The following is an 18,313-nucleotide window of genomic DNA, read 5'->3' as shown; positions in this document are numbered from 1 at the left end:
CCTGTGTTGGGAGACTCATCCTTTACATGGATGATGTACAACGTCAGGGCTCTCAAGCAGCAGAGTTAGATACCTAAAGATGATGCTGTAGGTAGTCCAGAGATCATAATCTGCTGTTTGAGCATCCACTCTACAGACTGTGAATTTGTTTGAGTTTTTAAGGAATGCTGTTGAAAAGGTAGTACATGACTAAAGGACGTTATGCATTCTAGAGCAATTTACTTTTTTTTTTTTTCTTCCCCCACCCCCTTCCCTCTTACCGCATGACACATGATTGTCTGATTGTAGGAACACAGGGCAAGGAAGACATTTTGATTGACTGTGGCTAAGGCCCTACTTCTGCAGGCGCCATTGTCTGAAACCACAACAGGCAGTCAGTAAGGCTCATGGCATCCTGAAACCACATCCTGTCTCACGGTTAAGTGGGAGGAGGCTTGAGCAGTTAAAAAAAGGGAATTATTTCCAAAGACGGGAGTAGAACTATAAAATGGCAAATGGATCATTTAGCTGTCATCTCCCTCTCTTGAATGCAAAGTGGAGAGGTGCAGGAGGAAGTGCTTCTAGGTATGTGCTCCTCCCTTTTCAAGACCATCACATTACAGGTCCAAACAATGAACCTATCCAGCAAGTGGAGGGTGAAATTTCCTTTCTGTGTCCCCAAGGCTGAAGACTCTGTATTGGTTTCATCTCAGCTATACAACTGCTGGAAATAATCTTTATGCTAAAAATCCACACTGTTATTAGCTTGCACCTCTTTCCCTAGTGCTTTGTGTTCCTAATATGCCATTTATTTTATCTCCATTTTCCTTTCAAATTGCATCATCTTTCTTCAACCCAAGAAAAATCACACTCCCAACATCTTGTCTTCCCTCTAAAGTCCACCCAAAGTGTTAGTTAATTTCCAGTCAAAAAATTCTGTGGCTTTATTCCAGTATTCTCTTTTTCTCAGCTGCTGCCACTTTCCTAAGTTACTGCTCTTATTTCAGAGTGATTGTACTTTTAGTATAGGAAAATGTTGCTGCAACGTGAAACCAGATTTACCTCTCCATTGAATTCTGCACTTCAGTTTACGATGAAAAAGTAAACCTAGGTTGCAGAGGACAAAAATAAATCATAGTCATAATTCAGTGGAACATGCTTCTTTTGCATTTTTGTTCTGTGAAGAACATGCAGCTCTTGGAGATGGAGCTCTTCAGGCATGGAGCTACGTAACGTAGAATTACACGTTATATTGGTAGACAAGTAGACAGGTTTGTAGCTAAGGTGGAAGCATTTGAGACAAAGCTTCTTTTTACATGGTTGGAGATATGAGGAAAAAAGTAAGTAGTATTGATCTGGTTTGCATATTAATTTCTGAAAAGATACTGTCATTTCAGTGTTTCAACTAGTAAGCTTTTTCTGTAGATAGTTGTTTGACTCTTAAACATGTTTAGGAGTTGCTGTCAGATTTTGAGAGCTGCTGATGTTTATAGGAGAGTTACAGCTCTGTCATACTGTAGTCTTTGATTTGTATCATTTAATGTGTTATCAGTCATAATATACGTAGCTGGACAATTTTCTTTACTCCCCATGCTCCAGTTAGGACTTAATGCAGTAACAGGCTGGACCAGTTCATCAGCAAGATCATTCTGAGAATATGAAACGTATCTGCAAAAGGCGGTATTTTGCAGAAGTTGGTGCAGTGGTGGGAAGAAAGCAGACTGTCCTCCAGTTTGGGGGTTTTACTATAGCTTGTTCTTTTTGTAGTTCTTAATAGTTTTTTAGAATACACATAAATGACTGAAAACATTCCCTAGGTAATGAAAAAATGAAGAAAAAACTCTAAAATTTCTTTATCCAATCTGCTAGTATTTTTTTATAACTGAATGAAACCAAGGAAGTGTTTAGAAATATTTCATAGCAATAATTCATTTTTGTCATTTGTATTTTTTTCATAAAAATCTGCATCATAGATGATCCTCCTTTAGGCTTTAGTTACGGTAGTTCTAAATAATGGGTTACAATAAACGTTGAAATTAATGTCTCTTCCTTTTTGCAGACCAACTGTGCAAGATAATCGGCGAGAAATAATTATAAAAAATGGAAGGCACCCTGTGATTGATGTACTACTGGGAGAACAGGATCAGTATGTTCCAAATACCACTAACCTTTCAGTAAGTACTGAGATACTGTTTGAGCTTCAAAATCATTCAAGGGAAGGAATCTGGGATTTGCTTCTTGGCCAGGAAGTTAAAATAAATAACTTAATCATACAACTGTCTGCTTGGTTGCGTTTCAGAGAGATATTGCTAGACGTGACCACATCTGTTTTGTTCTTTTTCTGATATCTTGCAGCCAGACACTCTCTTTACAACCTTATTCACTCTTAATGGCATAAAGAAAAGAAAGGTGATCTCAATATTAGGAAAATGAAAGTTTTAAATGGTTATTTTTGAAAAACAAATGAATAATTACAGTTTTCTTAACAGCATCATCAGAAGGAGTCTGCATTTTGTCATGACTTTATCTCAAATTCGTGGAGTTTTTTAATACAAAATAGCAACAACTTAAGTTTCAGTGTAACATGTTACAGGCTCAGTTTTCCAAATTAATTCTAAGGTAGCTCAGATTTTTTTTAGGTATTTCTCTGCTGTGTGTTTTCCTTTCTTTCTGGAAGTATTAATTTCATACAGCATTTCTTAATCTCAGAAAGCAGACTTGGAGCTCTGACTCTTCACTACGTAGTATCAAGTACACACTCTGTAGACTGCACATTAGTTGCAAGAAGCCTTTCGTATTAACATATGATAAAGATCGCCCCCTGCAAGGTGTAGCTGGCAGGGTGTAGGTACCCGTTACTCCTTTTGGCTGTTGTTTTCTGCAACAGAGAATGATGTTGAGAAGTAGTAAGACTATTGCTTGCTTGATATTGTTGTCAAAGAAAATGGGGGAACTGCTACTTAATGTTTTCTATGCAATGTTGCCTAAATTGTATGACCTAAATTACCTAAAATTGCTATAAATATGCAATTACCATAGGTAGGAAACATTGCCGTATTTTTATTTCAGATATCTGTTTGTGATAAGCATATTTTAGATTGCTTCCTTCTTCTTTTTTTCCTGAAAAGCTAAAGTCTGTCTCTTAAATTACATGTCCTTTTGACATTTTTTGTGAAATATTTACCTATGTATTTTTTTGAAATACATGTTTGTTCTTAATGGATATAAAAGATATGCTTGCATCTTAACTCTGAATACATAACTGCCTTTTCATACAGTAAATATAGAAAAGGTACAAAACAGATGTCAGCGTGTAGCGTTGCTGTGATAAACGCTATTCAAATTTGTATGTATTTCTTAGGAAATATTTTTAAATGCTGTTCTATACTGAACAATGATATAGATATTCTGCAATACTTCAGGGAATGTTTTCAAAATTATTTGTCAACTCCAAACAAGTGACAGATGGCATTTACAAAAAATTCAGCATTTCATTCAGTAACCATCATGCACTTTCCCCTGTTAGTCCCACTCTTATGTTGGCTTTCTAAATACTGAGTGTTGCAAAATCAAGTGATCATGGTAGAATCGCTCTTGCCTCTACTGTTGATTTGAGTTCTCTCTTTTTTGAGAGAGGTGGGTGGGAACCCAGTTTATTAAAATGCCTTTAGTTTTAAACTGATGTGTTTGAATCAGTAGGAAAATGCATCTCCTGTCATGTTGTCAGGTGAAATGTTGTCAAATATCTAACTTTAGGAAAAGCTTTCTTGCAGCACCCTGAAATAAACATCTTATTCTTCCATTCCCCCTCTCCTCCCCAAATATTCATGGATTCTTTTAGTACTTTTAACTTCAGCCCTAAATTCCAATAAGATATTAGCTTATGGTTGCAAGTAGTTGTAAGGGCAGATGGGTTCTCTGGTCTGATGCTACAGCATATGTCCTTTCTGAAAGCTGGCTTTGCAAACCAGCCACCAGTCTCACAACATGGTTGGAGGGATGCTGGAGGGATACCAAACACATGCAAGAAATTTGTGGATTTTAACAGATGAACTCATTCTGGTTTTAAGTATCTATAAATTCTGTTGTGTTGAGCCAAATGGTGGCCCTGATGTTTTAGTAGCAGTAGTGAAACTGTACCTTGGAGACTAGAATGTTATTAATTTTGTTCCCGTATAGTCATATTCATTTTATTACATCCATCCTTTATTCCTAATAATGACATTTTCTGGGTTTTGACTTTACTGTGACTTCCTTATGGATGGGGTTTTCTTCGCAAAAGCTAAACAGCATTTTACATATAATAAATACTGATTGCATGTATCTTCTGTATGATCTGGATTATGACATAAGTGACAGTCCTATCTGAATTTTATTTGCCTCCCTATTACCAGAATGAAAGCCTGATCAAAAAATGAATCTGTAAAGATCATGAGGTTTATTCTGTGGAGATTTTTTGTTGTTGTTGTTGTCACAGTGCCTGATCAGTTCCAAATTTCCTAAGTGGCGTGGCTAATGTTCATTATGCATAGCTTGTCCTTTCTTCCATGACCCTCCCATGGGGCAATGGAATATGCTGGCTTTTGGTTAGTTCATCAGTTGTTGGATTTCATTGTATATACCCAGTAGAAAGGAAAAGTCTAGTTGTCTGAAGTCCTTGCATAACTTAATTTCCTAGTCTTGATTCAGGCTATGAGAAAGCTTTATAGATTCAGTGATGAGTTTTAATTTTATATTAGCAATTGTCTTTGTCTGTAGGGAGTCTTACAGCTGAGATGAGCTCTTGCATCTGATTTCATTTTCCATAGGATTTCAGTAGTTAGATACAGTCATCAGTCAGAGATTGGATACAGTCTGCTCACAATATCTGTGTTGCAGTCAAGTATTGCCAAACTTGGCAACGTCTTGATTTCTTGTTGTAGCCAGTCTGAACGTGCGTGTGTTGTAGCAAGGTAAGCCATTATCAATGGGTGTAAAAGCTAGGTCAGGTCTCTGTCTGCCAGATCTTCTCCCCATTTGGCAATGAGAACTCTAACTGGAGAGGAATCCAGATCACAACCAGATTAGGACAGCACTGGCTATCCTGAAAGCTGACGAGTTTCTCCCTTTCTCCAAAGAAGATTGCACAGAAAGTTCTTGGAGTGCTTTCTTGGCTCCTTGATGGAGAAAGGGAAGGTTCCCCCTCACTCTGTCCATTTTGCTCAAGAGTAATGAAAGTTGATTGTGGTGTTTCTCTCTCACCACCCTGGAGAGGTCTTAGGAAGATTTATCTATCTGAGACTTCATAATATCTTGAAAAGTGAATGCGATGAACTCCAAGAATGAAGCAAGCTGTTCACCTAGAAACAGAATATTTAATCCCGAGGACTTCTCCTATATCCCTCTAAGCACGTATACACACCAGACTTTCTTATAAATGCATGATGTGCAGGACAATATATTTGACTGCTGTTTTATGTTTCCAGGGAGATGGTGAAAGGGTCATGATAATAACTGGACCCAACATGGGAGGAAAGAGCTCCTATATAAAGCAAGTTGCCTTGATCACAGTCATGGCACAGATTGGTTCTTATGTTCCCGCAGAGGAGTCAACAATTGGTGTCGTGGATGGTATTTTTACCAGGTAATCTTTCAAAACTTGTTGTGTGTTTATGGAAACATTATTGTGGCAGGGGGTGTGTGTGTGTGTGTATCAAAGTATAATTTCATTTTTCATTTATAACTTTAGAATGTATACCTGAAGTTTCCTTTTTCAATACATGCATTCGTTGTTAGGTTTTGATTCTGATTTTCTGGTAAGCTATCGTACTTGTTCTGGAATCTTTTAATCTTTAGAGGATAAGAATGTTAATGTGTCTGCCTTGATTAAGATCCACATATCTAACTTCATCTGCCTGAATGGACATCTCAGCCAAATTTATTCTGCTGGGTGATAGCCAAATGATGTTTCCCCTAAAATGAATGCTGTGACCTCTAAAAATCATGTCACGGTTTCTGCTGTGCAGCGCAGTTGTATACACTTGCAATATTTGAGACTGAGAACTTGGGGCTGCATATATTCTATGCTTACTATCCTTCCTGTACTATCAGTCTTGAACACACTTTACTTGATGTCTTTTAAAGAATGAATAATGGCAGTTCATTTCACTCAGTCTCATTTTTAAGATAGTGCTGAGTAATTTTTAAAGATTATCAGTACAGTCAAAACTTTTACATTTTATAATCTAGTATCACCAAGGATTATCCAGCTGGTTTTTCCCCTTTTTCTTTAATCTATTTTTTAATCACAAGTTCTGTGTTACTGATAGTATTTGAGATGGATAATTACTTATGGTTATAAGTTTCACAACAGTCATGTATCTGTGTTATAATTATCTTTCCTGAAATTCTAGTTCTGTGATGGCAGTGTGCATTTCAGAGTTAACTTTTAACAGAGAATCTGAAATACTGCTCATCTGGGATTGCTTCATCATATAAAGATGTTGTGTTTTTATGCCTCACTGTGTCATGACAAAAATGAATGAAATTGCGCTTTGATGCACTTTGGTGCCAAGCAGTTGAACAAATTAGAAAACAATTTGTATTATCTTTCCAAAATTAATTGGAACTGAAAATTCAAAATGGTTAACTTTTTTCCCTACCTTGTGTTGAAAGTAATTGACTGGTTGATTGGATGAGCATTTCTTGAGGGCACATGAAGATACACAAGATCTGATTTACTTCACAGAAAAAACATTACAACGTTACTAATGATTTGAAGATTATTTTTGTCTTCCTCTGTGTTTTGTAGGTGAACTTAAGAGTACTTTATGTGTGTTCACACTGACTTAATTTCTGACCATACGCACAGAAGTCTGTTACTCTTAAGCTCAGTATCCACTTTCCTCTACTTTTATTCGACTGTCATTGCAACAGGATTATTTCTGCAGAAAAATTAAGAAATGTGACACAGTCAGTGGGAGTGCCATTTTGTTTTGTGCCCACCAGAAAGTGAACAAGTTGGGTTTTGGCCTCTACAGTGTGAAAACCTAGAAATGAATATATCCGAGTTCCACCTGTTCACCAGTGTATTTCTCTGATTCCACTTAGCTTTTCTCTACGTTATAGGTATTTTTCACATCTGTTCTGATAAGGTAGTGTGCTTGAAGGTAAAACTTATGCTTTTAGATTTCAAGCCAAACAGACCTAGAGTGTGTTACTTACTGGCTGTGAGGTTTCAGACCATTTAATTTGGAGCCCAGTCACATTCTAACTCAGGGGATTGATTACCCCTGTGTTGTCCCTCCCCCCCCCCCCGCCCCGTCCTGTCGTGTCCCCCTGCCCTGGGTCTAAATTAGCTTTGGAAGCTCAGCTGGATATGCCATTCTTCATTTAATGTGAAATGTGTCAAACACCAGATGAATATACTAAAGAATTACTTAAATTCTTGTCGTTGCACTGGCAATTAAAAGTAAACTAATTGGCTCAATATTAATCAAGAATAAATTGAAAATATATTATTGAGCTAGAAATAGTCATGCATTAGTTAGAAGGTTAACAGGAAGCAAAAAAACCTGAGTTTATGTATTGCATTCTTTCAGAAATCCCGGATGGTCACTTCAGTTTGTAAAAGATTATCAGTGGAACTGCTTGTCTGTGCAGCTGTTTAAACGTCTGTCTTCTGTATAGTGTAATTTAAGGGAATCGATTGTACTGTTAGGACAGGCATTGGCCATTTGCTATGTACTTCCAGGATGTTAGATCTTGACCCAGTTGTAGCTTTCCTTCCAGTACAAAGGTTTAGGACAGTACTTGCATAATGATTTTGCTTCAGCCTGTGGGCATGGGGGCTTTCCTTGCTCTACATATCCAAGTAACGACATCCATGCTCCCCAAGTAGGTGAGTTGTCAGTGCTCTTTTCTGTCCTGCTGTATTTGATTGTCAGTAGCCACAAAGTGGTCTTTACTGCCCAGTCTGGTCTTTGCCTAACTCCTGCTTCATTTTCACCTTCTTCAAATCATTAACTTCACCCTCTGCAACAAGAAAAGGAGTAATTTACCAATTTACCAGATTCTGCAACTCAGAGGCTCAAAGTGTACAGAGACTGTCCAGGAAGTAGTCACCTCTGTTTTGGTTTGTTTGGTTTTTTTGGGTTGTGGGTTTTTCCCCGCCCCCCCAGGGTTCTGGGAAAGGTCTTAAAGTATGTAAGTCTGTCAGGCCAGGTTAATGTGGTGTTATATTCAGGGTGTTTCTTAGCCCTAGGAAGTTGTCCTTGTAATAGTTTTCAATGCCTGGTTGGAAGAGAGAAACAATAAATTTAGCTGCCACATATGTCCTACATTGTTTCTTTAATGATCTGTCTGGGTGAACATACATTTCTAAAGCCTCAGCTTTTGCCAAGAACTCTCTTCTGGTAGGGAATGAGGTTGAAGATATCAGAGATTTTCTGTTAACTCGCCCCCAGTTTTGCTTTTTTGTTTTTGTTTTCTTCTTCTGTGTCTTGTTTTGGAGGTTGTTTTTGTTTGGGGTTTTTTTTGGTTGGTGTTTTTTTTTTTTTTAATAGGATAACAGCTATGCAGACCTCCTTTCTGCACTGCCACCCCAGGCCCCAAGTGTCTTGCTGGAAAATGGGATTTTTTTTGTTGATAACTTTGGTATATTTTTAATCTTAAAAACATTGCATGGGAAGATGTCAGCTTCCAAGCTATTTTCATCACTGCCATGGTGTGTTGTTTTCTAGATGCTGCTATTAGCATAGCATCCCTGCTGTGAGGGATGCTTTAGAGGCTGACTCTATGAGGAGTTCTGTGCATCAGGAGCACCAACAGTTCTGCTGCTTGCTAAATTTTTTTGAATAATGGTGCTTTATACCTCAGTCTCTTTTTTTGTTTGTAGACTGCATCTTTGAAGTGTGAATTTATATAGGTTTAAGAGATTAACACTCGTCTAGGATTTGTATCTTGTGTTCTAAGTAGGGTTTCCATGGAAATTGAAAGGTTGCTACTATGGTTATTCCTTTGGATATATTTAGTATTTATGTATTATAGCTTCTCTAAATTGACTTTAAATACTGCATTATATTAAACATTTTTAAAGATGCAAAGGGAATTGTATTGCTTACAGGTACAGTGAAAATAGGAATGATTCATCTTCATTACTGGGTGTATAGACACATACAGTGCTAAGGCTAGTCTGAACATTTCAGAGCAGCATTGATAATTTCATCCTAAAGAGGGGGAAAGGGAGAGAATCTTCCACTGCATAGTGCCCTTAAGCCCAGATGACATGCTGTTAAAAGTCCGTAAATTGAAAACTTGGGCGGGGGGAAGAGTAATTTCCTACAGTACCCTGCTTGTGTTATTCACTTCTTAAGGAATTCTCTGAGTGCTCCTATGGACTCTCCCAAATCTCCCAATTTCTTATGTGTAAAAACAACCTTGCTATTTCCATTGCTATGCTTTGTCCTAATCCTGGGAAGGGGATACTAGGGGTTGTGAAACATAAAAAGTTTACTTTATTGTTAGGTGGCTCCAGCTTCATAACATCAGACTAAAAAGACACTAAATCATTCTCCATATTTCTGTGTTTTTTATTTAAAGCTATTTTTAGAATAGATTTCTATATTGTATTATTACAGTGTTTGTATAAATTTCTCACTTGAAATTCCATGCTTACATTTTTTTTTCATAAGTCAATGTACGTGAAACCCAGCATAATGTGTTAACCATTTTTGTACAAGAAAGTTACTACTTTTCAGACTGTATGCTATGCCCGTTATTTAAGGGATATCTATGTAATATGGAGGGAGTACACGGTATTTTGAGGAAGTTTTGCTGGTTGATTTTTTTCAATTTTTTTTTTTTCCTTCTCCAATAAGTGATAATGTTTTCATGCAACCTTTGCTTAAAGAATTTAACTTAATCAGTGCCATTATATTTAAGACTTTTTCAGAAGAGTTTTGGAAAGGTCAGTGCCCAATGTATATTGACTTTTAATGAGATTTGAGTATTTAATTCTCTGATGTTTGAAAATTCCTATCCAAGTTTCTCCTTGCAGTAAATGGGTTCAATTTTTGCTTTAAATTAACCTTCAATTTGTGTTAGTTCTTCTAATATAGTTATTCAGACATTTAAATTAATATAATGTTTCTCTGTGTGTTTGTGTAGAAAGACAAAGCAAGTGTGGACATGCACATATGGAGGAACTAATGAAAGAAATTCTGTTGACCTAATCATGCGTTCAGAAGAGATAATGTTTAGCTGCTGAAGAAAGCTGACCTTTAAGGAGGTCCCACTTACAATCAATTATTGATATAATTTCTTACAGCTAGAAAACTTCAGCCTGCTTCTGTAGGTCACTAGTAGCTCTTCATGAGGGTCAATTTTCAAAACTGAGAAAGAGAATGTTATAACAATTTGAAGGTAAAATATGTTCAAATAAACAAGCTAATTAATAGTTCAAATTACCGAATGCCTTGTATTCAAGATTTTAAGAATCAATTTATTGAAATCACAAGCTACCATTAGAAAGAATGCTGTGAAGGAGACCAACTCCTACCAACTCTAGGTGATGGTAAAGCGACAAAGAAGAATTTCCTTCCTAGAGCAGTTACTTGCCTGACTTTCTCTTCTTGTGTTGAAATAAAAGCTGTTTCACTTATTTCAGTGATCAGATGTTAACTATGCACAGTCACACTATGGTGACATACATCTTCCAGTGGGGTTTTATACCATCAGCCAAATTGGGCATACTATTAAAGGTGCAGCTTCAGTTGTCTAAACTAATATGATGCACTGTGCTTCAATTGCATTTGAAAACTGCCTCTTGCAGGTTATGTGCCGCATGCTTAAAGGTTAAAGGAATAAATAGAAGCATCAGTAAGATGCATGTAGATTATCCTCTCATGCACTTTGTCTCTCTCTAAAGAGTTATCTTGCTGTTTACAGATTCTCAGCATGTCTTTAATCCTCATGATGGCAAAGAAATACAGTTTGAATTGTCTAAGAAGGTTTATTAAGAAAACACAGGGGTGGAGGAGGTTGGCAATACAGGTTAACAGGTGGTAGTAGTAGGTTGCCTAGGTAAGCAGCAGTTTAATTCTTTTGCTTTATGTAAGACATAAAGTTGTCTGCACTTCAAGGCAATTGTCTTGGTATAGTCTCTGTGCATCACATAATCTGTATTTAGGTGTACATAACTGTCCTACATTTTATCCTTGTAACAGACGATTTAAATGTATTTTTAACATGCAGGGCACTCCTCATTGCTGAGTCTGTAGTTAGGAGATACTCAGTTCAAATTCCACTGTATATCTGAAACCACCTGTTGTGAAAACAGATGGTGGTTGCTCACCTTGGCTAGGGAGGGACGGTTTTGTTCTTCTAGCTTGTATTACATGTCTGTATACAGGGTCTTTCAGATTGACATGGCCACAAGTGGAATCCTGAATCTGTCTGTTCCAGGGTTCAAGTTACATAGCTATGTTGGTATTTTCTTGTCTGTCTGTCTTCCTTGTATAATGATTTTGAACATGTGTAATAGTTGCTCATTCAACTAAAACTAGAGTGCAGAAATCTTCAGGCAGCTGATGCTTACATGTCTGTTTGACATGACAAAGTTGCAGACCCGTATAAATTAGGCCCTCTGACTTTAAGCTGTTGCCATCATACAGTGACCTGATGCTTCTCAGTGATTCAGCAGAAGCTGTGTCCTGCTGAGGTACTTGCAGGTGTCCCTGGCATGCATGTGGTCTGCTTGCATTCCCAGATGTGGAAACCGAAAGAGAGCATCAGGTTCAGGCTGTGCTTCTTGAAGGTGTCTTTGAAGGCAGTATTCAGACTCCAGCGCAGAGACCTCATTGCCCTTCATATACAGGAAACTGCTTTCAGCCTTTGTGATCTTTGGGTCTATAAGGAGAGGGAGGAGGCAGAGGAAAGGAAAGGAAGTTTTCTACATTGGTTGAGAACTGTCGGCCTCATCCAACACTGAAATAATGAGGGAGTTTTATCCCCCTCGCCACTGGCCTTAGTTGGGTCATTTTATTTCAAGTCCAGCAGCCAAGATCCAGTTCCAGCCACGTACCTTGCCAAGGACTGGCGATTCTGAGTTGATCAGTGGGTTCAGTAAAGGGAAGGAATTCTGATCACTGTAAGGGACAACAGTGCTACTGAGAGACTTGCCAACTGAAGATCACCTCCTGCTATTGAAAATTGCATTTGAGGACCTACCCATGTGAGTGTCAGCTATGTCCTCACAGCTGTTGCATGTGGTGACACAGTTCAGGGGACTCTACTCACCCCCTCACCTGCCCAGTCTTTCTAGAGTCTAGCAAAACATCTATGAACAGGCTGTATCTACCCTTGAAAAGGCATCCCAGGTGCACACATTACACAGTTTGCCATAGGAGTGTCAGTGAGCAAGGTACCACCAGTCAGTCCCAGACGGGCACATCACTCCAGCCTGGCTTTTTTATCCCAGTTGAGACTACTTTCTTGTGACAGAGGGGCACTCTGTCTTAGAGGCACCCCAATAGTGCCCGCCAGATAATCCTTCTTTCTCTTCTTAGAAGCAGAATAGGTGCAAGGAAAGCAAGCTCCTTCTGTCTTCTCAGTTCTTTGGACAAAGTGACCATGCATGTTTTCAAACCTTTGCACAAGTCAGCCAGTCAACTTATATTATGCCTTCCAGTCTAAAGAAGAAATGGCATTATTTATACCTATGCCTGGTGTAACATGGTAACACTGATGAGATTAAGTCTCTTTTTGTCAGTAGGAAGCTGCTTTAAAGGCCAAGACATTTCATCACAGAGTCCCTCTAAGTGGGTAACTCAATGCGTCGTGCTGTTCTGCCAGCTGGTGGCTGTACTTCCCTTACTGCCTGTCAACGCTTGCTCTGCTACTGCTCAGGTAGTATCTTCAACTGATCCTGAAATCTGAAAGAGCTGAGATGTGGCCCATTCCACTTCAGTTTGTGAGCATTGCACGCTCACATGGGAGAGAGCTTGATGTTATATCGAAAAAAGCAGTATTTGAATGCCTGCTTGACTGATGTGACTGGCACTCGTCATTTCCATCATCCTGTGAGCAGAAAGACCCATGTCAGTCACATGCAATTGGGTCCACGAAGATAGAAGAGGAAAGGGCATTTACATATCCCAAACTGACATTTCTTGTGTGAGTTACTACAGCCATCATGGATTCTCTCACCCATGTTATTTCTCTGCCTTGATTGTCACCTAAAAGAGAATTTATGGGCCAGAAAACAGAGGAAAGTTTGTGGCTGCGCCTCTGTAGGCTTGTGCAAGAATGCAGGATGCATGGAGCCCTTGGCCTGTTTCCCGTGACACCTGCAAGGACTACAGGTATCTCTGTTTCTGAAGGGGGTGTGTGAGAGGTCTTTTCCCATTGCTGTAGACTACTTTTTTTTGGTTTTTTGTTTTCCTTGTGCCAGAAAGATCTCATGTATTGTCAATGGCATGATCACGAGCTGAAGAGCACAAACTTCAGATGCAGAGGACTCAGGAGAGTGTACATAATATGGTCTTTCTGTCAAGTCCTCTTACTGTGCACAGCAGAGCATGGCTATTCCTCTGCCAAGGTGAAAAAACAAACTGGAGTCATCTTCTGACTGGCATATTGCTCTCCCGTGTAGGAGGAGTACAAGTTTATTCCACCTCCAAGTGTACATTACAAAGGCAGAACTGTGACTACGTGTAGCAAATTCTTACATTTGGTACAAGGGACCTTTAGGAACACCTGAAGTTATTTTAAGGTCCCTAATGCTCACCTTGTTTTGGCATGGTCTAGAAGATAGGAGATGGTATCTGGAAAGAACTGCTGTTAAAGCTTAGAGGGCAGTTTACGGTTGAAGGATTTCTTCAAAGTAAACTAAAAAACCTAAGAGAACTCAGCCTTTATTAATCCACACTTCTTTAAAGGCTGTGCATCAAACATGCCATAATGCTTTCTTCTGTATGTTTTATTCAGAATGTCTGTTTGTCTGATCTCTAAATGGTGCAATTGACTTTCAAAAAGGTTGGGTCTTACAATAGATATATTATGGATGTTACCTCCCTAAATACTTTAACAGCTATTTAATTCTGACAACTTGACAAACTTACATTACTGTTTTGTCAAGAGTGTGTGGAGCTGAAAGAAACTAGTAGACAAACCTCACTATTTTCTCTCTAGACAAACTTTTTTTTTTAACTGGATAAAATGTACATATTCATGGCATCATTACAAATTTTAGTATGGTTAAAAATCATGATGGACATCAAATATTGTGTTAACATCTGCAAACATTTGGGCAATCAATTTTGGATGTTTATATCTATTTTTTTCTTTGCTTCATTGGAATGTCACCATCATTAAAATTTGAAAGATATTTAAAATTGCATGATTTACTTCAACATATTAAAATGTTCCAAGGCTTTTTAAGAGTATATTTTGTAAGAAATCTTGAGAAAATCAGAAGGCACAGGATGGAGTGGTATGTGAAGCAGGAAAAAGAGAGTGTTTCTATCGGAATGGAAATTGGGTGGAAGATGTTTTCCAAGTGCTTTTCACAATAAATTGAAATCTGAGGTAAATCGCTTAAGAATAAAAACAGAATAGTGTTTGTAAATATTAAAGGAAATGAATGTTCCATTGATCTAACTGCTGGTGGCAAAAAACTTCCCAGCTTTTTGTAACTAGGCAAATAATGTTGCACTTGATTTCATTCCAGTTTTAGCAATTCATCAGTAGAAGGGAGCTGCACAGGAGCGGGGGGGCGGGAATTTTTGTATTTAAAATAATAAATAAGTAACAAGCTCCATTATTTCAGAGCTTCACTGCAGAAATGGTGCTATTTGCACAGCAACAGGCAAACCAAGGTTGAAAATGAGAGCAGTTTACGACCAGACTGCAGCTTGTTATATTCTTTGCTACTTAAGCATTGCTCGGTTCACGGATAAGCTGTATTTGCAAAGAGACTGCCCAGGAACTCACTTGCTTGAAAATGATTTAGAAACTTTCTTCATTAAAAGTCTCTTCCTACATAGTGATTTCACTAAACCCAATAAAGAAGTGGACATCCTCCATCCAAAGCTACTCTGTGTATTTAACCTTTGTTGCTGAGGGGCAGCAAGCTGATGACATTTCAAAATGGTTACTAGTGTGCAGGAAAAACTTGCATTGCTTTTATGTCTTAAATGGGCCTGTCCTATCTTATTGTTAGTCCTTTATTCTATGAGTGGAGTGTGATAGTATTGCTTTTCACCCCTTGAGGGGGTCTAGATTGATTTTGTTTTGTAATAGATTTTAAACAAAATATACTACTTGGAATTATACATGAGAGGTTACATAATCATGACTTTTTTTGTTAATCTACTGAAAAATCTTTCCCTGAAGTTACTGCATCATTACCATTTGAGGGTTTCTATGCCTTTTTCGGAATTCTTTTGCTGGCCACAACCTCCAAAATTATTCAGATCATTGGGCTGGACTGGCATAGGTTTTGTGCATTCACATACTTAGCAATAATAAGTTGTTGTCCTTTATGTATTTTGCCAGAATAGCATATAGCCCCTCATTTTTATATCACATGCGAATTTGTTGTTCTTAACTCAGAAGACCAGTTACCAAACTAAAAAATTCCTTGCTTTCATTTATTGCTTTATTAAGTTTTATTGATTTCTTTGAGGCTTACAGGGTAGGTAGGATTATGAAGATTAGTCTTCCTGTCTATTGTAGAAATATCAGTTAAATCACAAAAGCTGGTATGAAGATTCAGCTGTCCAGCTTCTTCATACCTTTGTCATAAAAATCTAGGCTATGAAATTCTAGTCTTGAGGTGACAGCAGTGTTTAGCAGTCTGCAGGCATCCTGTGTAATACAGAAATTGCCAGGAGATTGAGTGCTGAATAGAAACTGTGGAGGAGTTTATCTCAGCAGAGCAACTTGTCTGCACATTACCTGGTTTTGGCCAGAACTTTGGTTGATACCTTGTTACAGTTGGTTTTTTTTTTTTTTTTAGTTATTTACACCTGAAAATAAATGTTTAAATTTAAGTCATACAGATTTTCCTTTGAAAAAAACCTAGATTCTCTCAATTTGCCTGTGCAGTTAGACTCTGAAAGATAAGAGTCAGAAAATTTAAAAACAAAGGTACTTTTTCACATCTTTGTTTATTCTATAGATATATATATGTAGTAATGCTTACTGATTTTGCCATATACATTAATTTATGTATTGTGCAGAAAAGTAGGGAACCATTCATACAAAGTAATCCCAAGTGACTGGCAAGTCCACATGAGAATTTTATATACTGATATGCTAAACAAGTATTGTTTATATTGCTCTGGAAGGCAACAATGACAGTCAGACAAACAGAACTTGATAGTTGTCAAGAACCCCAAAGTAATTTTCAGAATGTTAGTTCTTTATGGCACAGTAATTTCTTTCATTTTGTTCTTGCTTAATTGTATTTGTGTTTATTGCTAGAATAACAAAAATTGCTTAAGCCTTTCATTTATGCTTACAGCCATATAATTACGCCTCTGGGGTAAATTATTCCCAGCTTTCAGGGGAAAAAAAGGGTGGTGTATTAAATTCATTGCACCTATTTTTTATCACATGGAGATCTTCTTTTTGAAAAAGAAGAGAATAAGTAAAAATTGTAGTTAGTGTTGTTAAATTGAAAATTATTTTGTTCTGTTTTTCTAGAAGAGTTGTCTTGGACATATCAAAGTACATTTGAACTGTAACTATTTCTGACAGTGTTCTGTAGCTCTGTAGAAATAAATTAAGCTATGCTATGCATATATTTGTAGCTAAATTAGTTTCATGTCTTTGTTTATTTCATAGTAACATGCGTCTGCAGTGTTAGGTTTGTATCTGATACATGTAATAATAGAATATCTAACAAAACAGTCTCTGGTTTACATACATGGAATTTGATAAAATCGGTAAATACGAACAACTGTTTTGTTTGCAGGGGTTTAAATCAGGCTTGAAAATTAATTTAAGTCAATAAAAGACAGTTATTTATATATACAGTGAGATTTATAAAACAATTTCTGCTGCATATTGCAGTGTTCCTGAAAGGGATTGAAAGGCTTTCCCCATAATGGCATAGGGGAGGGGAGAGGAAGAAAATTTGCCTGTGAAGCCGACCAGCTATTTTACAGTGAAGTTGGAACTCTTACATTGAGTGGTGGTATTCACCTTTCTAGAACTCTTCCATGCTATGATTTAACCTAGTCACAGTTTGAATTTGATTTTCTGTAGCGTCCACAGGTTTAAAGGGGAAAAGTTCACTTGTGTTGAATGCTTCAGCTATTGTCCCTAGTCTGTTGCTATAGTTTCTGCTTTTTAATCCCCCTTGGCCTCAATCCTTCAGCTACATATGCACATTAACTTAATTACCTTGAGTTCCGTCGCTGGAATCCGAGAGTACTAAGTGTAAACCTGTGCATATTTTAGGGTTGGATTCTTCTTTGTCTTAATTTTTTCAGCTTCTTCAGGCTAATATTGATGGCTTGCAAATAAACACCGTAATTTGAATATCTACACTTATCCTTCAGCAAAATGATTATACTCTTACTCTGTTCTTTCTCTTGGCCATCAATAACTTTTATACAGTGTTAATGGTTTCCTGCAGAGAAATCAGGGTAAAAGCATGTGTTTGGAGTTTCAGTTGCTTAATGGAGCCTTCATAAACTTCTCCATTTAGTATTGGCCTTCTGGTATGCCCTGCCTGCGCTGGCCGATCTCTCGGTCTGCCAGGAGGAGAAGCTGCAATAGAAACCTCAGTTTGGTACCTCTGTACAGGAACAAATCATAGCTTTCTCACTGAGGGCAAGAAAAAGAAATGCTTAGTTCTGTATTTGAATAAACGTAAAAGCTGATGGACCTGTGGAAAGCAATCTGTTGATACATTAGGTGTAAAATCCTTTGCATGTTTAAGTGCAGAATTTAAGCTATTGCTATTGTGTCCTTGTTCTGCTACTGGACACCCCACTCCTCCAAGAGCTCAGCCCTCGTGCCCTGACAGCCAGCTGCTGTAGGGTTGTGAGTAACGTGGGATGGAGAAAGTGGAACTTAAACTCAAGCAAGTCCAGTTTTAAAATATAATGGAAAACTTTAGAATTAACCAGAAATCTGCTGGATTATTTTAACAGTGACTGATGTGTTTGCCCTAGGTGACATAACAAGTATTTTTAAGGAGTTCTCATATTATTGCGGGTATCGTTACTGAATTTCAGAAAAGAACTTTCTCAGGTGTTCTTCACTAGGTAATGTAACATAAGCTTTTGGAAGAACGACTGAATTTCTGTTTAAAGCATTCCTTATAAATTATTCCTTATAATTA

At 37.7% G+C, this 18,313-nt stretch overlaps 1 protein-coding gene across 2 annotated transcripts in view; it reads left to right on the top strand.

Moving 5' to 3' along the window:
* The window catches only part of MSH3 (mutS homolog 3), a 117,697-nt gene that overhangs the window by 85,748 nt on the left and 13,636 nt on the right, over window positions 1-18,313 (top strand). For both annotated transcript variants that reach the window (XM_050913414.1, XM_050913415.1), the window contains exons 19-20: window positions 2,039-2,153; window positions 5,445-5,602. In XM_050913414.1, coding sequence (XP_050769371.1) covers window positions 2,039-2,153; window positions 5,445-5,602 — 273 coding nt within the window. The remainder of the gene's footprint in view (window positions 1-2,038; window positions 2,154-5,444; window positions 5,603-18,313) is intronic.

This window comes from Gymnogyps californianus, chromosome Z (genome assembly GCF_018139145.2).
Source record: "Gymnogyps californianus isolate 813 chromosome Z, ASM1813914v2, whole genome shotgun sequence".
Taxonomy (NCBI): Eukaryota; Metazoa; Chordata; class Aves; order Accipitriformes; family Cathartidae; genus Gymnogyps; species Gymnogyps californianus.
This window is presented reverse-complemented; position numbering and strand designations above follow the sequence as displayed.